The 21,064-nt window shown below is 58.9% G+C and overlaps 1 protein-coding gene across 2 annotated transcripts in view; it reads right to left on the reverse strand.

Annotated features, from left to right (window-relative positions):
• The window catches only part of IGF2R (insulin like growth factor 2 receptor), a 106,845-nt gene that overhangs the window by 38,936 nt on the left and 46,845 nt on the right, over nt 1-21,064 (reverse strand). For both annotated transcript variants that reach the window (XM_051854188.2, XM_070074597.1), the window contains 12 exons: nt 19,390-19,522; nt 16,834-16,963; nt 15,336-15,441; nt 13,153-13,315; nt 12,525-12,687; nt 11,429-11,532; nt 6,656-6,820; nt 3,771-3,911; nt 2,587-2,730; nt 1,161-1,298; nt 545-692; nt 93-270 (listed from right to left, as the gene is read on the reverse strand). In XM_051854188.2, coding sequence (XP_051710148.1) covers nt 93-270; nt 545-692; nt 1,161-1,298; nt 2,587-2,730; nt 3,771-3,911; nt 6,656-6,820; nt 11,429-11,532; nt 12,525-12,687; nt 13,153-13,315; nt 15,336-15,441; nt 16,834-16,963; nt 19,390-19,522 — 1,713 coding nt within the window. The remainder of the gene's footprint in view (nt 1-92; nt 271-544; nt 693-1,160; nt 1,299-2,586; nt 2,731-3,770; nt 3,912-6,655; nt 6,821-11,428; nt 11,533-12,524; nt 12,688-13,152; nt 13,316-15,335; nt 15,442-16,833; nt 16,964-19,389; nt 19,523-21,064) is intronic.

Below are 21,064 nucleotides of genomic sequence, written 5' to 3' on the forward strand. Positions count from 1 at the left end.
TGGCCCAGGGACCGCACGGTGAGGAGTGAGTGCCGCCATACACCGCCAGAGGGGATCTGGCCCCAGACCAGCCACGGCCTTGCCACTCCCACCTGATACTCGGGGAAACCGACGTCGGCGTCGCGGTCGCACAGGAAGGTGATGAGGGTAGCCCGCGGCGTGCGCCTGGCGTTGTTGTAGGGCGTGCCGTCCCTGTAGCTCAGCTGGATCATCCCATCGTAGTAGGAGAGCTTGGCGTTACTCACTCCCAAGTTCCAGGACTTCCTATCGCTGCAAGGAACACGGGGGTCTCTCAGAAAAGACGCGCCCAGCTCGCTTGGCTGGAACCCACTACCTGCACAGTGGAGAAGCCCACACACAACTATTTGAGGACCAAGGGGCCCTGCACAGCCCCTCCTCGTCCACAAGATCCTGCAGGTCCCTTCCCGGGGAAATCAAGACGCCCGGCCCCTTGCTCTGTCGGCCCGATCTCCTGCAGGCAGCCGTGTGAGTGAGAACACCAAGCGCCTCCCTCTTCCCCCACCCAAGGCGGGAAGCCACTTGCCTTTTTGACACCTGGCAGGCCCCTGCGTCCGGTGGGCACGAGGCCGCGGCCACGGGGCCGCAGACATTGATGTAGAAGTCATACTTTGCCGTCTCCACGCGGTAGGCGCCGTTTCTCTTTGTGAGAGGTGACAAGTTGAAAGAAAACCCTGAGAACAAACACGGGGCAGGTGGGTACGGCCTGTCTGGATGCGGTCGCCGGGGCACAGGGGCGAGTCTTCGCAAGGGCGGCAGGAAGCTGAGAATGGAGCAGCGCCTTCCGGCCCCCAGCGCTGCCGTGAGCCACCAGCCTTGCCCTTGACACTGCCTCGCCTGGCTCGGGTCCAGTGAGAGGCCAGCACGCCCAGGCACACAGCCACAGCACAGGAGGCTTCCTGGAGGCCCCTCCGAGGTGGCTCCCTCGGCTAGGGCGCCCGCAGAAAGCCTTTTCAAACCAGATCTGCTCCCCCTGCGGCCTTGAGCTTCCGCGTGCAGCACAAGGCGCCTCCATCCGCGACAAATCCGAGGCAGTGTCTTCAGCATTGAAGGTTCTCAGAACGCGGGTCAAACGGTGCTGATCGGATTCTAACGCAGGCCGCTTCAAAGACCCTCCCAGGAAAACCCTACAGCACACGCACCTGCCTGCGAGTCAATGACTGTGCAGTTCTCTCCTTCCGTCTTCGACAGCACGCAGGCGGCGGCTGTGTGCCACTCAAACTCGTAGGAGCAGCCGTCGTCCCCCGAGGCCATCAGCACTGGCGGGCTTTCTAGGTCTCCTGCCCGGGAGGAACAGGCTCCGTCACTTACCCGCCCGCTCCTGAAACCCCTCCTCATTCTCACTGTGCTGATGGACCAAGAGGGGCAGCAGGGACCGAGGGAAAAGCACACCAGGTGTGTGATGCACACAATTTGGGTTATGGAAAACACATATACAGCACAGACTTCAGGTCTTCCTTGCTGTACAAACAAGCTCATCTTTTTTATTCCCTTTTTTCCGTGGACTTTCTGAAGGTCGAGTCCACAGGGACAGAAAGCACAATGGGCAGTGGTGGCCGTCAGAGGCTGCAGACAAGTGGCAGGGACAGCCGCACACCATGCTGTAAGTGAAGGGCGCACTGAACACGGCAAATGGGGCCAGTGCTGTGGCACACAGCGGCAGCACCGACGTCCCACACAGGCGCCAGTTCGAGCCCCAGCTGCTCCAATCCAGCTTCCCCCTGACACTCACCCCACGCAGGCTCTCACTTCCAATCCAGCTCCCTGCTAATGCACTTGGGAAAGCAGTGGACAACGGCTCAAGCGCTTGAGCCCCTGCACCCAAGTGGGAGACCCAGAAGCAGTTCCTGGCTCCTGGCTTCGGCCTGGCCCAGCCCTGGCTGTTGCAGCCATTTGGGGAGTGAACCAGTGGATTAAAGGCCTTTCCCTCTCAGCCCCTCCTTCTCTAACTCTGCCTTTCAAATAAGTAAGTAAATCTTAAAAAAAAAAAAAAAAAAAAAAAAAAAGAAAGAAAGAAAAAGGCAAATTCTGTGCTATGTGTATTTTAACACAATAAACAAACAAGAAAAACTGGCCCTGGCCTTTGCCCTCCTCCCCAGCAGGGACTCATCCCCAGGAACCATTTCAGCATCGGCAGCGGCCCCAGTTCCAGCAGCAGGGGGGGTGTTTAAAAATAGCAAAGCTGGAGCGTCAACAAGGAAATTCCCCATGTGATCGAGAGAGAGACACTGAGAGCCATTCACTAGCACACCCGAGGAGCCGTCTGCTGTGTGACCAGACGCGGGCTTCCATTTAGCGAGGCTACGGAAGTGCACACGGCGTTTCAATGGCGAGACCGTGGACAACTGCACGACCTTTCCCCCGGAGGGCAGCAGTCAGCACCCACACTGCGGACCCCAGATGGGACCCGAGATGAGGCTCGACACCACCGGGCTCCTGCACTCAAGCAGTGGCTGGGGGCAGGGCACCGTCTCAGGACCCAGTGTGCCCAGCGCCAGCCCTGCAGGGAGAGGGCGGAGGCGGCCACACCTGTGGCCAAGCTGTCATGTATCTGCCCCTGGTTTTTACCTGGCTTGCACACGAGTGTGATATTAGTGCTTATTTTCTTGTTATCCCCACAGTCATCACCATCTGAGTAGAAGAGCTGAAGGCTTCCTTTCTCTTTCGTGGGAGGAGAAATAAACTTTCCCAGATTTTTACTTCCAAACTTATCTGGAAAAGAGAAAGAAGGAGACAAAAACGGAAGACGTGGTTTAAAATGATTCACGACTCAAACAGCAAGCACCAGAAACTGGACGAAGCTCAGCAGGTGCGCCGCGCCGCCCCCCCCCGGCCGCTACGCCAGCTGGGCTGGGGTGAGGTTTCTGTCGAGTTTCAGGTTGGGCGATCACTCGGGACTGACTCAGCAGTGAAGGACTGGGGACGACGACCCACTGCCCCCAAGGGCACACTAGTCACAGCCATCCACAAAGGAACGCCACCCCCCACCGTTAGGGCCCGGCTCCTAAGACACAAGGCCTTCTGATGGCGGGGACAAGAGGTGAGGGTCAGTCTTACAACCAGAGCAGAAACTCACTAAGCCGGTTCAGCAACCCAAGCAAGTGGCCACTTAAGGATGAAAACTCTGTCCCCAAGTCCTTAAGGAAACACGTGGACTTGCCTCAACTGTTTTTAAAGACACACCGCCGATTCGGAACACCCAGCTGAGGCCCAGGGCTCCTAACTGAACACCCCCATCAGATTCCCATTACGCCCACTTGGTACTGTCACAGAGAGGCTCCAGGGACAGACAACTGATGTGCGAACTCTGCGTCAGCTCGGGGAGTCCGCACGACAGCTTCCAGACTAACCAGCGACAGCCGCGGGGGACACGCACTTAACACGAGGGCCACCACCCGGAATCCACCTGCCCCCATCGCCTCGAGCAGCGACTGCGGAAGCACGCCCAGCAGCGGAGTTGTCTAAGACTCGGGATGGGTTTCACGCAGGCCCTGGCGGGGTGGCTGCTCAGGTTACAGATGACAAGACGACCACGTGTTTCCCGGCGTGCTTCTTCTGCTCCTGGTTATGGCTTCAGCTGACATCGGGGCGCGCCCCCGGCAGCTACCGACGGGTGAGTCACTGAAAACACCCTCTCCTTCTTCCTCCATTGAGCCAAGAGAGACGCGGCTCCCAGCAAGCACAGGACTCCCTAACCATCGCTCGCACCTCCAGGACGAGGGTCACCCAGGTGCCCGGCGGGCCCCACTCACCCACGGCGCACACGGCGGCCTCTTCAGCGCAGCCCCGGGCCTGGCCCTCCTGCAGCACCCTGTGGCAGATGTTGATGAAGAAATGCTTCTTTTCTGCTCCCGCCTGGCTGCCATCCACGGCTTCCCAATTCCGTTCTGATTCTGTCACCAGAGCAGAAAAAAAGGCTTCAGTTCGCCAGCAGCGATTCCTTTCCCGTGAGTCACACCATCGGTGGCGATTAAGCCAAATCCAGGCCCAGCCCTCTCAGAGACACGGCCACCAAATCGGCGGCGTTCCCGTTTCTGGAACCCAGGCTGCCCAAGGACCCGGACACTCGCTGCCGTCCTCAGGTTTCTCATTTAGCGTGAAGGGAAGCACCAGGGTCCCGTACTCGTTCACGCGAGGACCTGCACCGAACGGGAGACAGAACCCCACAGCACACCGTCCTCACTGCAAACCCAATCAGGAAGCCAGCCCGTGTCCCGGGACCGGGCTGGGGACACAGCACTGCGAAGGCACCAGCTCTGGATACTGCAGAGGCCTGCGCAGCTTAGACAAACCCACAGGCCCCTCCCCGCACACAGACCCCGTGCAGGGCGGGAGGGGGATGCCAGCAGGGCAGCAAACGCATCTGCTCGCTGACCCCTCGGGGCTCAGGCGCCGAGCAGAGTCCTCGCAAGGTGGAGGGAGCCTACGCTGAATGTCCCGAGCAGGACCGTACACGGAGGAGGGGCCGCCGAAAGTCACTCATCCCACAAGCCAGCGACAGCCGGCAGATGGGGAAGACATTAGAATTGTGTGTGAAGGACGTAGAGATGCAAACGCACGTGTTCTTAACTGAGGTCTTCCCTTTGTAGGGTTTACAAGGCAAAAGCCCAGGGCTGGGGTTGTGGCGCATGGGGTACAGCCACTGCCTACAACACCAGCACCCCTTATCGGAATGTAAGTTTGAGTCCTGGTTGCTCCACTTTCGATCCAGTTCCCTGCTAATGCACCTGGGAAAGCAGCAGAAGACGGCCCAAGTGCTTGGGCCCCTGCACCCATGTGGGAGACCTGGAAGAAGCTCCTGGCTCCTGGCTTCAGCCTGGCCCACCATCCCCGGCTGTTGTGGCCATCTGGGAAGTGGAGCAAACCAGTGGATGGAAGATCTTCCCCTCTCTCCCACCACCTGCCTCCCTGTTTGCTCTTTCAAAGAAATAAATCTTTAAAAAAAAAAAAAAAGTCCTACAGCTCATCAGGGGTGACAAATGGCTTTTGGAGAACAATCTTCCAACGCCGACGCCTAAGAGAGGCCATGCCAAGACTACATGGAAACCAGGACCACCCAGCGTCTGCAAGTTTGGGCTGCAGTGGGAAGTCACAGACTGGGCCGGCCCTTCCTCAGCAGTGGGCGAGGATGTCAGCTCTCTCTGCCCCCAGCCTCCTCGGCTCTCCATGTGCAAGTCCCAAAGAGCACTCTGGAGTCACAGGGACCCAGAGCACGGGTCAGAAAGTTTTAGAGCAAATAAACAGATCCCAGCACCGCTCACACACCCCAGGTTGTGTCTTGTACACGGTGATGTTTCAAAAAGCAGAAGACGGGGCGGGTGCTGGGCGCTGTGGGCAAAGCCGCAACCTGCAACACCGGCCTCCCAGATGGGGCCAGTTTGAATCCCGCTGCCTCTCTTCCAATCCAGCTCTCTGCTAAAAAGCAGCAAAGATGGCCCGAGTGCTTGGGGGCCCTCACCAACGTGGGAGACCCAGAAGACGCTTCTGGCTCCTGGCTTCAGATGGGCCCAGCTCTGGCCGTGGTGACCATTTGGGGAGTGACCAGTGGATAAAAGATCTCTCTCTCATACTACCTCTCCCTCTCTCTCTCTCTCTCTCTCTGTAACTCTGATTTTCAAATAAATAAATAAATCTCTTTAAAAAGTAAAACAGGAAATGAGAAACACCCAATGCTAACCAAAGGGATCTAATACCACTGCCCAGTTTCAGCCCAAGAAGCTGTGTCCAGCGCTCACAGAGGCAGGCTCCCTCCCCTAGCAGGGGCCGTGCAGAGCCGAGGCACTCAGAGGCTGGCAACTGGCAGTTGCGAGCCCCCACGTGACTCCCTCCCTGCCTTGGGTGTGATCGCCACCTTGAACTTGGAACTGGCCTCCACACGAGAGCACTAGGAAATGCTTGTGTGAAACTGGAATGACAAGGCTGATGCTGATACAGAACAATTTGGAAATCCATGCCAAGTTTTTCGTAAAACACATTTTCCACAAACGTTTGGAAGCACCCTTGTATGCCTGATTCCGGGGCTGCTGAATGGGTAAGACCGCAGCTCCCCCCGCCCCACTGCTGTGAAACTAGGTGACCCTGGCAGGGCCCGTGCCAGACCCCCGGCACCTACTCTGGCGCCTGCCCCGTGACAAATGCTCAGCCAGCTGGGCGGGGCTTCACGGGAGCAGGGCTCGAGGGCAAGCACGGCCCCCGAGGCCACACATCCATCTCCTAGGATGAGCAGGGGTACGGGTCCCGTTTTGCAGACAGCAAAGGGAGAAAGCACAGGAACAGAGCCCAGCTCCACCAGGACCCCCACCCAGCTGTCTACCTCGGAGCTAAACGAGAGCTCACCCCCAGCGGCAGCCGAGGGTTTCTAAGCAATAACTGCCAACGCCTGACACACAGCCGGCGCCCGGAATGCGTGCTAAACCGCGGCTAAGAGGAGCCCGCCGCACCCCAACCAGGGAACGGTGCGCGCTGGTCTCAAAACACGGACTTGTTCTCCCCACTCAACGCACCCTCTAACAATCTGTACGGTTACCTGAGAGGGAAAAGCAAGGGTCGGAACAACAACAGACAACGGGAACAGTGTTTCTGGAAGCAGCCCGGGGGCACGTGGCACGGACCCGCGGCCGGGCGGCGGGAGCCCTACCTGAGTGGCGCACCAGCGCGGACAGGTCGTAGCGCCGCTTGCCGTCAATGGCCCCGCAGGGGAGGCCGTCCTTCTCGCTGATGCAGGCGTACTTCGTGTCCCAGGTGAAGAAGTAGCTGCAGTCCATCTCCCCGGTGAAGACGGGGGTTCCTCTCCCGTCATTCTCTGAACGAGTCAAGAGCAGAAAAGTCAAACTCGTACAATGTGACCAAACCAAGGGATGCCCGGGGAGCGAGGGAAGAGTTGGCGAACAGGACCTGTGGCCACTGTCTAAGTGAAGCCCACGTTTTTTTGCAAGAGACCCTGGAAGTCAGAGACTAGGAGGGCCGCCACACGGCTTCTAACGTGCAAACACTCCCACCTCCCCACTCCGGGGGCAGGCAGGCACAGTGGTACGGAGTGGGCTGGACAGGAAGCTACCAACAGCCCATTCCACGGGCAGATGAAGGGCTGAGGAGCCTCCTGCCAGCCACAGAGCAGGCCTCTGCTGCCCAAGGCCGTCAGCCCCCTGGCGGGGAGGCCCACAGCGTGCGGAACACAGGGCCGAGGCCAGAGTGCCGCTTCTAAGAGTGCTGCTGACTCGACGATGCGGTCGGGGCGAGACTTGGCCCCCAGGACTGGGCCCCAGGATGGAGGCACAGAAGAAGGCCGCCCGCGGGGGCTCCTGGCTGTGGGGTGCTGACGGTCCATGTCGGCCGCAGCCGCTGAGGCCCACCACCCCAGATTGCCAGTGTCTTGTGACCGTTGAGGCACATGTCTGCACCCCCCTCCAAAGTCAACAGTCTCCTCCACCACGGCCGCCACCCGTGGGTTTCCTTTCCATCGGCCAGCGCGGCTCCACTCCAGTCTGAAAACCCACTCTGCACGGGCTACTTCCCCTTTCCACGTGGCCTGGGATTCAACAAATTTTGCTGACTTTCCCCTCGCTGGAAACCCTATCCCCTCGCATGTGCAGGCCGGTGGGCCGCTGGCACAAGCTCCATTCTCCACCCTTGACGGTTTAATGATCCCTGCCTGGACCTCCCACGCGATCTGCCTCCTTGAGGTTTGGTATCTGGAGTTGTTTAATGTTCTAAGGGAAAGGGAAATAAGGTTCTGGATCAAGGGCAAATGATGTTTCCACTGTAGCTGCTATTAAACGCTGAAGATTACCATCATGGTCACCGTAACACCAGCAACAGCAGCTGCGCGAGACTGCCCCGTCTCCGCCAGGCGCTGGGCCGCCCTGCCGCACGAGGGCTGGCTGCGCAGCCACGGGCTGCTCTGAGGGCTCTCTACCATTAATATACTGGGTCTTCAAAACTCTGTGGCCAGGGTACAATTTTAGCCCCATTTGTGGATTTGGCGTGGCTGTGGTTTCACAGCTAGAAAGCCTGGGAGCCCAGGAAGCAGCCCTGGAGCCGGGCTCATCACCGCCAGCGGGAACCCCTCCCCTCCCGTGGCAGCAGCTGCTTTTCTTTCACTTTCCCGGGCTTTTCGTTCTGGCGGTTGGCGGGGTTCCCTTTGTAGGAAGTACCCTAAGGCATTCCTGTAAGGCATTCCCCGTAAGAGCGATTCTTGCCTGCCCATCCTGGGCAGCCAACAACCTAGAGGCTGGGACCCTGGCTGGGACCCTGGCCCCGCTCACGGCTGCGCACTAACTCACCAGCAACGACACGCATCTGCCCCGTCAGCCCACCGCACTGTTTGCACATGGCTGAGTCCCACCCAATTCCCAGCCTCACCACTCTGGGTTTTGATGTTGCTACCAAAAAAAGACTGGTTTCCACACTCCGGAAGCTTTCGCTGTGCACACAAACACATGATCCCAGGAATGGTGCTAAACTCGCCCTACCTTCTAGCTGGTTTTGCATCTGGGGCTTAGAAATGACTCACTGGAAACAACCACTGGACGCATCTTACCTGTGTTCCCACCTCGGGGCAGGCAGCCACCCTCCCCTCCACCAAGCCACTCGTTTCGCAATGGAAGGACCTTCGCTCGGGGGTTCCCACAGCTGGGGGCCCACACGGCTCATCAACAAGAGCAGGAGCTTTTCACAATCCGCCCCGCACTCACACAATCCCAAAGGCCCGGCCTTACTCCCCAGAGCAGCACCGCACGTGGCCCCAGTCTCCGGATTCCACAACCAGCTCAACAGTAAAAGCGTTCTCTAGGGGAGCCAGGGGTCGCTTTGCCTAAGGAGATGGGCAGCATCCGCTCCTGTCAGCTCTGTGCAGCAAAGACAAAGCCACCTACTACGCAGCCAGCTCTGCTGTCTCTCTGGGTACCAAGCTAAACACAGCCTCCTCACCTTAAAGCCTGGGCCAAGACACTTAGTTGCAGCTCATTTAAAAAGAAGAAGAAGAAAGAAAGAAAAGCCATTCTGACCACAGACGGCAGCCCCAAGGGATGGAAACCATGTAGGAGGTCCTGGGAGGCCCACACGGAGCTGAGCCCACCACCAGCCTCGGCCCCCAAAGACCTGTGCAGGTAATATCCATGTCCATGTAAATCCAAACAAAGTGACAACGAAGCCATTGCGTGGGGCGCCATCTGCTCCCAAGCTTGGAGGAGGGGCCACAGGGCTGAGGACCCAGCCAGCACTACAACCAACTCCGGCCTCGGGGCGGACTGGACCCCTCCACAAAGCACCAGGTATCTCTGTTCCAGCTCCTGCTGGTCCCGATGCAAACAGACCAGTGACACGAGGACATCACTGCTCATCGTGTCAAGGTGTGGCAAGGAAGCCTCCTTCCAGGCATCGGGGTGGGCGACAGGACCCAGCGATGACCCACGGTTTACAAGAAGCAAAGCCGGCAAAACACGAGTGGGTATCCAGTGCTCCCTCGACACGTCCCTTCTAATCCCTGTCTGAAATGTTCTGTGATAAAGAGGAACAAAGGGAGTGGGGGAGGACTGCCAGCCCGCTCCTCTGGCTCCCGCTCTCCCGGCACCCTGCTGCCACGCCTACACCGGTGCTGGCCAGCCTCCTCGCCCATCTACACCCACTCAGCTCACTGCACTCTTCCCAGCACATCCTCGCAGCTCTCAGCCGAACCGTCAGTGAAAAGCCCTGAACACGTGAGGCCAAGGCCGGGGCAGAAGCCCCCAGAGCAGCCCGGCCAGCATCCGGGACCACGCGTGGGGGCTGACGGCCGAGACGCAGAGCAGGAAGGCCTGGGCTCCAGAGCTCAAATTCCGCCTTCTGAGAGCAGGCGGGGAAGATGGGCGGGGGAGGGTGCTGGAAACCCAGGGCCTCTGAGGATGGGCAGGGGCTCAGACCGGATGGAGACCAGCCAAGGGCCAGACAGACTCTCCTCACTCACAAATCCCCCCAGCCTCACACTGATTTCCAGATAGAGTCTGGCTCCGCGGGGCTACTCCACGTCTACCACGGCCGCGGGCTGAACGTGCAGCCTCAGACCCGCTCCCGGCCGCCCGTGCACGCAGGTCCCGCCACAGCCCGCGCTCACGGCCCGCTGCCTGGGGCTGACCCCCTGCCCCGTGCCGCTGAAGGGCTCTCTGGTCTGCCACATGCCGCCCGCCCTCGAGTGTCCTCCCGCTCTGCTCCCGGTCTGAACACAGCACCCGCAGGCCTCCCAGGGCCTCAGCAGGCAAGCACTAGAACAACATGTGTGCCATGAAAGTGACAAATGGTGGGGAGGAGGGGGAGTGGGGAACAGCAAACAGATTCCAACGGGGGAGTGGAGGCCCCGAGCAGAGGGGGAAGGGTGGGACGGCCCCAGCACATCCCGTGAACCACAGCCTTCCAAGGACAGCGACGCCAAGAGTGCTGCCTGGGGAGCTTTGATGGACGGCCTTCCCAGCTGCATGACCCTGGGCCCGTGCTCTGCTTGCTGGCAAGCTCCCTGGAACACTGGCCCTGCACCCCCACCCACGCCTGACATCTCCCCCACTGCAGACGTGTGCCTTGGGAGCACAGTCCACACTGTACACAGCTGCCCCTCCCGGTCCTGCACGAAGCACGTAGGAACCTGCCCCGTGGCCAGGCCCTCCGAGCTCTGCCATAGAAACATGCGAAACAAACAGAAGGAAAGGCTAGAGAGAGCCTGGGGGGCTTAGGGGGATGGGGGCAGCCACGTGTGCTTGGACGAGTTGTGCACAGATGGGCTTGGGAACTAGGCCCGGCTCCAGAAAGAGCTCTGCAGAGGGGAGTCAGCTGCGGGGGTACCTGGGTGTACCGCCTGGGTACCAGCGGGTAGGGACTGGCCTTGGAGATGGTGGAAGCCATCACTTCTCCACAGATGCCAACAGTGTCTACAATCTCCAAGACACAGGAGCAGCACACCAGAGCCACGGTGACTCATGGCGCCTGCTGCTAGCCGCTCAGGGAGAGCCCGCCTTCGGCTTCCACTCTCCTGGTAGAGCACCTCACCACCACTGAACCAAACGCTGCCACTGGGCCGCCTTTTAGCAGACAGGGTGTCCTCAAAACTCACTCCTGCAAAGTGGCAGCACCCACTCGAGGCTGCGAAGTAAGCCCAGCTCTGCCTCTCTGCACCCAGAAGTCCAGAGAGAAACTCTCCCAGCAAGCCCAGTGCTGGGCCCACTCCCAAAACAAACATGAGAGCAGAGGAAAATGGAAACAGGATGTGTGTGTCGTTACGGGGGCGGGGGGCCCGAGTCCAACAGAAAGACCTGGTGGGGACTAGGGCTGGCCAGGTCCGGGGGAGGACATCTGACCGCCCCACTGAGCACCCCACACGCACACTCACACGCATACGTGCACACACGTGCAGCACCCCTCGAGGCCGGCGGCAGGGCCCACTCACCTGCGGTCTCGTTGCACTCGAAGTTGATGACGCTCATCCTCTGAAAGCCGGAGCTGCACTCCTCGCCGCCAAAGTAGATCAGGGTGAGGTCCCCGTCGGAGTACCTGCGTTCGCGAGAACACGCGCGCACAAACGCGTTTGGTGGAACCAAGGAAGATGGCGGGATTTTTTTTTAAATGTCTCCATGAAGCCTTTCGCATAGCATCAACAAATCATTACTGACATAAAACAGCGAGCTCTCCAGCCAGCTGGGGGGCGGGAGTTGCGGGGGGAGGGGTCGTGGAAAGGAAATGAGTTCCAAATGGAGGGACTTGTCGGCCCCTGACTTCAAAGTCACCAAGTGCTGACGGCTTCGCTGTGAGCATGGAGACTTGCTCTCACTGCTAGATTCTGCACAGAACAAATAACGCCCGCGGACCAGGCGGCCTTCCCGCAGCAAACCGCCCTCCACCCGCTCCCGCCTGCAGTGCCCGCACACCTCTCCTTCTCAGAGAACTGCATTTTTGCGTGGCTTCTGTGGGGGGAATCGCCAAGCTGAGCGGTCACCAGAACCGCCCCAAACGTGTTTTCTGGGCTGTTTAAAACTTGTATAGAATGCTAACGGCATTTCCGATTCTCACATCACTGGAGGAAAAACCCAAGCTCCTCAAAACCATAGGTGTTTTAAAAAAAAAAAAAAAAAAAAAAAAACACAAAACCGTAAACTAATTAACTTTCCTGCAGTCCGGATCCTGTCAAACAATAGATTTATGAAACACGCAGCTCTAACATAAGCAATCTTATTGTAAAGCCAGGAAAAACATCCAACTGTTTAGCGACTTGCCTAAGAAACAGGAAGGCACGCCGCCGGCGTAGCCGATTTTCCTGAACTTTATGGAAAAGGCAAGGAGGAACAGGAGTGAATTATGTTTCTCCAGAACACAAAGGGCCTTCAGAAAGTTCACGGAAAACATATAGCATGAAAAAGTTACGTGTGGAATTTGGAATTTTTTTTGTTTAAACCAAAATAAATGTCTGTCCGGTGCATTTCCCGCTGACTTTGCGCAGGGCCCCCCATACACCGCACTTGGACGTGGCGGGGCGGCTGCCTACGCACCGGAGGGTCTGGTTCTGGTATTTTCCTGCCACTTTGAGTTGGCTGGTGTTGGCCTTGACCTGGCACACGGCAGCGTCTTTGTTGTTGCAGATGGGTGCCCCTGTCCCCGCACAGATGTTCAGGTAGAACGTGTACTCCCCGCCGTCTGCGGTGTAGTGGGACCCTAAGGCAGGGGCAAGAGATGCACCCTCAAGCAGGCAAGCACTGCAAAGCTACAGTGCGGACTCAGTCCCCCCACCTCCTGCGTCTGAGTCCCCAGCCCCGAAGCTGGTCTCTCCCCACCCCTGCCTGACTCCCGCAGAAGCTGGTCTCTCCCTGCCCCTGCACCCCTGCCCCGACTCCCGCAGAAGCTGGTCTCTCCCTGCCCCTGCACCCCTGCCCCGACTCCCGCAGAAGCTGGTCTCTCCCTGCCCCTGCACCCCTGCCCCGACTCCCACAGAAGCTGGTCTCTCCCTGCCCCTGCACCCCTGCCCCAACTCCCACAGAAGCTGGTCTCTCTGCACCCCTGCCCCGACTCCCGCAGAAGCTGGTCTCCCTGCACCCCTGCCCTGACTCCCGCAGAGGCCGGAATCTCCCCGCCCCCGCCCAACTCGCCCCAGAGCCAGACCCCTCCCCTGGGGGCGCTCACCTGGGTGCTGGGCGAGGGGGCTGAGGTTGACGGTCACGTCGTGCTGCTGGCTGGTCAGGGAGCAGGTGCTGCTCTCCAGGAAGTCCCGGAAGCAGGCGTACTCAGTCACCCACTCGACCTCGTAGCGGCAACTGGATTTAGCAGTGAGTTTGGGAAGGGTACCCTAGTGGGAACAGTTTAAAAAGAGACCATTAAAAACTCTTACATGCAGCATCAGTGCAGATTTGCCCTGCTTCTGAACACAGGCTGGTGGGTTCTTACACTCTTCTGCCTTTGGAACCAGAGCCGTATTCCAGTTTTTTGACTTCTGACAATGCAGTTTCTTTCCCAGCCACCCTCACAGTCACCCTCAAGCTTCGGCAAACCCAGCCTGAACTCAGCACCAGGGAGCTGCCTCACTACGAGGCCAGCGGCAGTGACCCAGCAGAGGGTCCTTGACCCCTTTCCTGGGACTCACAAAGGGGCCTTGGGGGCCCCCTGCTCTGCCCCAGAGCACCCCTCAACCACAAGCCCAGACCCTGCCTCCCTGCTGCTTTTGCAGACGAGGAGGAGCTCTGGGGGCTTGCTCTGGTGGGCGCTGTGATGGGTGCGGGAGAAACCCCCAGGGCCTCTGAATCCACCTTGGGAGAAACGGCTCGCTGGTCTCAGGACCACACACAGCTGTGCTGCTCACTTCGCTCTGTAAATATTTATTGAGCGCCTGCTGCATGCCAGGCCCAGGACCGAGCGCTGGCTTGACAAGCAGGCCACCCCCTCAGTGAGCTGCACGTCTGCAGGCCCAGCTTGATCTGGGTGACTCCACACTGGGCCAGGACACTCTGATGCGGCGCGAGGCAGAGCCAAGTGCTAAATGACAGAAGCCAGACGCGCGAAGTGTCCAGAAAGGGCAGCCGTACAGACAGAGAGGGGCTGCTCCGGGCTGGCGGCGGGAGCGGGATGAGACCACTACCGGGCACGAGGCTTCTTCCTGGGGGTGAAGATGTCCTAAAATGGGACTGTGGTGAAGGGTGCACAGGTCTGCAGCCACGGGATTCACTGACAACAAGCGAATGCACAGGATGGAACCTCGGCTTTTTCGAAAGATCACTCCAGTATGGTGAACGTTTACTGAACAGCAGCTCCTAGAAGCTTCAAGGAGCCAATCTAATCCTCGCAAACACCACGTGTGCGTGCACCCTGAATTCAAGTGCTCCCCAGCAAACAGCTCGGCTGCAAACGGGCCCTCAGGCCCCACTAGCTACAGCCGGTTCTCCTCAGCCAACTGCACGGGTACGCAGGTGGCCTCTCCCTCTCCTGCAGGCCACCGTGTGCGACCGAGCACGGAACAAACACGGGTCAGCTCTCAACCCACTATCAGCTCAGATCACCTTCGCATCTGTAGGTACAAACAGGAAATAGCAACAAACAAACACCTCTCCAGGTTCACGTTCAGAGCTGACGTCAGCCGAGCTTCGTTAAGCTGACAGCACGCGGGCATGAGGTCTGGGGACGCAGGACGGAAAGCCAAGCCCGGGCTGTGCCTGGGTCCCCGGATCATGCTCGCACAAAACAGGCCAGGAGCCAGCCCGAGATCACAGTGAATTCCACATTTGCTGGTGGGGGAGGGGGAGTGTGGTTCTCAGGCAAAAGAATTCAGCCCCTCCCAATTCTTTCTGTTAGAAGAAGGCAGAAATAAATGAAAGGAAAGCCCTGGCCCTTCCTTCCTGGGGGAGGCCCGTCTCCATCAGCACCCTGGACTCTGTGGAAACACTTAGGCAGCGCACTGACGCACGCACGGTCGCCCCGCGATGGGGACTGAAGGACAAGGCTGCAGCTGTGCTGTGGATTTCACAAGTCATAAATCTGCCTGGGAGTGCGAGTGAGTGAGGGGGAGGGCAGGCGGGGGGCCCGGGAAGGGGCCGGCGGAGAAACTCTGCCCTGAAGGAACCGCAGGCCAGAGAGCACACTTAGCTTCCCAGCTACCCACGAACACCCACCCGCAGAACGACCCCATCCAACGCCGCACCTGCACGTCCTCCCACTGACCAGCGCGAGGCACCGCCAGGCCTGACGGAGCCCAGCGCACTCCCGGCTGGCGCGAAAAGCGGGCAAAGCCCAGGAGGCCTTCTTCCCACGAGCCCAGCCCGCCCTGCGGGGTCCCTCACCCCCAGCCCGCACCCGCCACGTCGAGACGAGGGGCTTACTTCTCTCCGCTCCGACGGGCAGACGAATGTGATTGTCACGGCAGGGCTGTGTCCATCGCAGAAGTCCGGCTTCTCTGCCCCTTCCTTCACGTAGATCAGGACAAGCCTGCATCAGCCACGTGGAGAGAAGAGCGTCACAAAGCGCGCCCGTAGGGGTAGGGGCACGGGCAACCCGGGAGAGGTGAGGACAGGAAAGCGGCTAGGAGCTTAAACTCACTTCACTTCATTTCCACTTGGAGGAGGGCAAAACAGGGTGAAATTAAACTTCAGTGAGGGCTATTTTGTTAAAAACCAACTAAGTAAAAATGATCAAGATGTGATTTTGAAAGACTAAAGAAAGCTATTTGAGTAAAACAAACAAAACAGACTTGTAAACGATCTAACAAAACACAATAAACAGAGACGAGCAGGCCCAGCACATTTTTGACTGTGAGCCAAAGACCTGTTTTTTCTTTTTTTTTTTTTTTTAAGCCAGGAGTCAGCACTGGCCCAGCAGTCGCAGGCCCAGGTTGCTCCTCCCCGCCCCAGAGCAGCAGCCACAGGGCCCCAGCAGCAGGAAGCGCCTGGCGCCCATCGGCGGGCACCGCTCGCTGTGGAATGCGCCCGTGGCTCGCGGGCCGGCTGCAGAACAGCTGAAAATAGATAGACGCCTTGCCTCTTCTCAGAGCCAAGCTTGGGCCCCTGCTCGGTGCCCTGCCCCTCACTGCAGCCTGGCCGGCCCGCCCCATGTCAACACTCGCCATCTGTCACTCAGGACAAATGTTGGGACTGAGCTGGTTCCCAGCACAGGGCCTGTGTGGAAGCCCCCGCCCCTACATCTCTGCCTGTGACTGTGTTTGGAGACAGGGACTTTAAAAGGCAAGGAATTTGTAAGAACGAGGTCATGGGGGCCCTTGGCTGATACCACCAGGGTCCTAACTAGGAGAGGGGACCAGGACACAGGCCCCAGGGCCCACGCAGGAAAAATCCCAACTGTACTCTGGCTCAGCAGTTGCATCTCTGACTGCACACCGCTCCGACTGGCGCTCTGGGCCCCAGCAGCTCCAGGCCAGAGGCAGCGGCAACCAGGCGTCCGTGAGGCTCCGGGGACTGGGAGAAAATCAGCCCGCGTCTGAGTTCAAGGTGTGGTCTTGTGCCACGGGCTGCAGGGAACAGGCCTGCCGGTCAGGCAGGGCCACAGTGAGGCGCGGGGGTCCCAGCCCCCAGCCGCCCCTGCAGGGGAGGAGACTGCCCTCTGCAAGGCCGCCACCTCTGATCTCCCAAGTACACAGAGCCCTGGACACGAGAACGCCCAGGCGACGAAGCAAAGGTACACTCTGTCGTCGGAGCGGCCCACCAGCAACCCAGCCCGCGTGGCTCGCGGCAGTGACCAGTGACCTTGCAAGCGCCTGCGAAGCAGCAACCACACGGGGCCGTCCCGCACCCCGCAGGAAGGGCCGCGCGTGCAGGTCTGGCTGGAGACTGAGGACGCAAACAGCGGTGGTGTCCACGGACTGACCTGTCTCTGCTCATCAGCTTCAGCCCCTCCTTGGGTTGGCCAACATCATAGGCCTGGTCTCCTCTCACCAGGCAGGCAGCAGTGCCGTGGGGACAAGCACGCAGCAGAGGGCTTGGGTCACGGAGCGTGTCTGTAAAACATCACACACGCGCAAAGCCGCAGTGAGTGGCCGCCACGGGGTCCTCCGGCCCAGGGTCCTTTAGAGAAAACTGCCCAGTGTGTCACTGAGAACTGGCTCGGCAAACAAAGCCCAGGGTGCAGGAGTGGGTGGCAGTGGCTCTGCACAGGCACAGCACAGCTCCCACTCTCCTCCCTCACGGGGGTGAGTGCTTCTCCTTCACCTCTGTCTGCAACTCGGGTCCAACTACAGAGCTACCCGGGCAGGGGGAGGTGTAACGCTCACAGCACGCTGACACACCTGCCCGGTACAAGGACCACGGCAGGCTTCAGAGACCATGGGAGCTGTGCATCTCTTTGCCCGGTGCTGTTTATCATCTCTCTCTCTCTGTCTCTCTCTCTCTCTCTCTCTCACACACACACACACACCCTGATGAGTTTTCTTGCTTCCTGCATGTCTTCTACTTGCCTCTGAGCTCCAGAGAGCGGGGACTGTGGGACGTGGAGCGGTGTGACCCAGCTCCGACACCACTGCCGGGCACAGAGGAGGAGCTTGGGAGCTCCTCCCACGGATGAGGGAGCGACCACCAGTGCCACCTCCATTGAGCTTTAGCGCATAGGGCAGGCATGGTGTGTGCACGAGGCGGTGTCTGGGGATGTGGCCTGTCCCCTGTAGGCTCCTGTGTTACGAGGCTGGCAGTGCTGGGAGACCTTCAGTGTGGACCTTAAGAGTGGGGCCTCGTGGAAGCGCTTGGGGCCGATGCATTTCTCCTGGAGCACGCTGGTTCTCCTGAGATCTGCCTGAGAAACCTGAACCCAGCCCCACCCCCACCCCCGGCTCCCACTGGCCACATACTTCATTCGACGTGACTTCTCTCTCCCATCCACGCCCTGCATCTGGGGGCCTCGAAAAAGCCCGGGCTGTGCTATTTGGACTCCAGCACCCAGAGCTGCCAACTAAATAAACCCCTTTTCTTTATGGTTCGTCTGTGTCAGCCATGTCATGGAGGTGACGCAAAGCAGACTTGCCCAGTGCTGTCCTAAGACCCCCACCGCCTGGGCCGTTTTGCTCCACGCACAGTGTGCAGTGCCCTCGCAGAGACCGCTTCGGTCACTGTGCACAAAACACAAGGCAAGCACCCAAGTGTGCAAGCAGCTGAGCTGACAGCAAACGCGGAAACCTGGGGGTCACGGTCAAACTTGGACTGCAGCTCAGGCTAATTTCCTGGGAATGGAGGCTGCCTGAGCCAAAGCGGGGCCGTCTCGCATGAATCAAAGGCCCTGGCGTCGCACTCGTACTGCCAGCGGGCTGGGAGGAAAACACCGTTGTCAGAAACTGTCCAGTGAGCTCACATAATCCTCAAAGGGCTAAGGGGCCAGAGAGCGAAATGTTTTCCGAGTTACAACAGCCCATTATTTCAGAAGTCAATAATCTAGGAGAGTCTTCAACATGACAACTCAACATGAGATACTGACCCACTTGGGACAAAGACTCTGCTCTGCTGGCTTTTTTTTCCTAAAGAACAATAAAGACTGTCCTTGGACCACAGAAGGATGATGTAATAACCTGACACACACATGAGAAAATCTTAAATTATCACTCATCACTTCTGGTGAGCGGTTGGGGAGTGGGGGGACGCTATTATTTTTAACTGTTTAGAAACAGTGCACAAGCAAGATGACCCATAGTGTGCACGCACAATCTGAACAATGATTGTGAACTAAGGCTCATGTACCTGTCACCCAGTAACACACTAAGGCCATTTTTAAAAATTTATCACCACAGTTTTCTAAGGACATGTTTTACGCTGCCGTGTGAGAGACAGAAAGCACTAACAATGACCCTGTGACTGCGTCTATCACCAGCAATGCCGACTCCTAGCACAGACACTGAGGGCAGTGCGGCAAGGCCAGAGCTGGCCTGTGGGGCCCAGGGTTCACGGCCCCTGCAGGACGCGTGGAGCGAGGGAGCGGCGTGCTGGCGGGCACAGGAAAGCGTCTCCCGGCCCCTTTTAGATAAACTCCTCTGGATAATTTAGAAGGGATACACAAGCATCTCACCCCAGTTCTGGCATCTACAGAGAAAGAAATACCCGCATGGTGAGCCGGCACCCCCAGCCTGTTTCGCTCGCCGCCTCCCACCCGGCCTGTGCCTCGGGAGGGCCCCCAGCAGGGTTGATGGACACAGCAGCTCCACCAGCCCTTCCCCCTGCTACAACCCTGAAACCTCGAAACCCAAAGGACACGTGGTTCGCTGGGATCCGCGGGGCCCAAGAGGCCGCCCGAGGCAGGAATTACAGCGGAGAGGGCTGGGGTCGTGCATAGAGAACCTCTGTGGGACACAAGCTTTCCAAGAGGGCTGCCCGGGCCGGGGGTGCCTGCGCAGGAGTGTGGGGGGAAGGGCAGAGCCACGGAAGCCCCCTCCCCCCGCAGCCAGACCTATGTCTCTGCAAACGTTGATGAACAGCGAGGCCTCAGGGTCCGAGTCGTCCACCAGGTAGCCGCCACTCATCCTGATCAGTGGGTTCAAGTCATGCTTCCGCAACTCCCCATCGAACGCGTAGCAGGGCACCTGGAAGACAGGAGCGGGAGCGGGTCTTCAGCACGCATCTTGGGATGAGTGCCTCTCTCCTGACCCTGTAAGCCACATCCTACGTCCTCACCCATCAGGCAGGACAGGCCACGAGGCCCACCCCTGTGAAGCACAGATGGACAAAAGCCTGTCCCTTGGTGTCTCTCGCCTACGGGGCACAGCCCTCCGCGGTCCTCTCTCCTCCTCCCCACCACCCACGTTCCCCTCGCTCCCCACAGCACCAGCACCCATGTCTGCATCTTCCAGCCAAACTCCGTCGAAGCCGGTTCCCCAGCCTCGTCCCGTGCTCTGTCTTTCCAGCAAAGCCGTCTGCCAGGGTGCCCTCACTGGTCTCTCGGGCCACAGGTGCTACTGACAGCCTCTGCGTCCTCAAGTCCTTGCTTTGCTTCCTGGGCACCTGCCCGGCCGCCGGCCCGTTCCCAGCCTCCTGGGACCAGAGTGCTACTCCCAAAGGTGCTGCAACACCCCCGACCGCAGCTCCTCCCTGCCTGTGCCCATTCACATGGGGACGGGGGACACGGCTCTAAACACCTGCCACTCGTTCCCAAATGCACCTGGGCGTCTCAGAGAGTGTGTGGGAAATGGAAGGAGACGACAAGCGTGTTCTGGTGGGAAAACAGTTGAGGCCGATGCACAGTTTCCAAGACCTCTCTGAAGACCCCCTTAGTATGCACGTTTCCACTTTTTAAGAAATAAACTTTTTATTTAATTCCATGTTCCGCCAACTTTTCTGAGGTACCCGTGTGTGTCTCCTCATAGCTCCAGACATGCAAAGCTAACAGAACCCTGGGTTCCAACGCTGGTGCTGTCACTGTCTGACCGTGGGCAAACCCCACAAGTCAAAGGGGAATGATGGGATGGTGCTGCGGTGTAGCAAGTCAAGCCACCACCTGCGGTGCTGGAATCCCAAATGGGCGCTGGTTCGTATCCTGGCTGCTCCTCTTCCAATCCAGCTCCCTTCTTCTGACCTGAGAAAGCAGGTCTTCTGACCTGGCACAAGCGCTTGGGCCCCTGCACCCACATGGGAGACCCAGAGGAAGCTCCTGGCTTCAGATGCGCCCAGCTCCAGCCAGTGCGGCCATTTGGGGAGTGAAACAAGTGGATGGAAGAGCTTTCTCTCTGTTTCTCCCTCTCTCTGAAATTTTGCCTCTCAAAGAAATAAATCAAATCTTAAAAAGGGGTGGGGGTGGTGAAAGCGAGCACCCCTGCAGGTGCTGGGAGGCAGGAGGGAGACGACGCAGTGCCTGGCACAGCTCCTGGCGAGGCAGTGCCCGGGTGTGACTTGCTCCTACTTCCCATCACCACTGCGGCTTTTTTTTTTTTTTACTTTTTTTTGACAAGCAGAGTGGACAGTGAGAGAGAGAGAGAGAGACAGAGAGAAAGGTCTTCCTTTGCCGTTGGTTCACCCTCCAATGGCCGCCGCGGCCAGTGCACCACGCTGATCCAAAGGCAGGAGCCAGGTGCTTCTCCTGGTCTCCCATGGGGTGCAGGGCCCAAGCACTTGGGCCATCCTCCACTGCA

Source organism: Oryctolagus cuniculus, chromosome 5 (genome assembly GCF_964237555.1).
Source record: "Oryctolagus cuniculus chromosome 5, mOryCun1.1, whole genome shotgun sequence".
NCBI classification, from domain to species: domain Eukaryota; kingdom Metazoa; phylum Chordata; class Mammalia; order Lagomorpha; family Leporidae; genus Oryctolagus; species Oryctolagus cuniculus.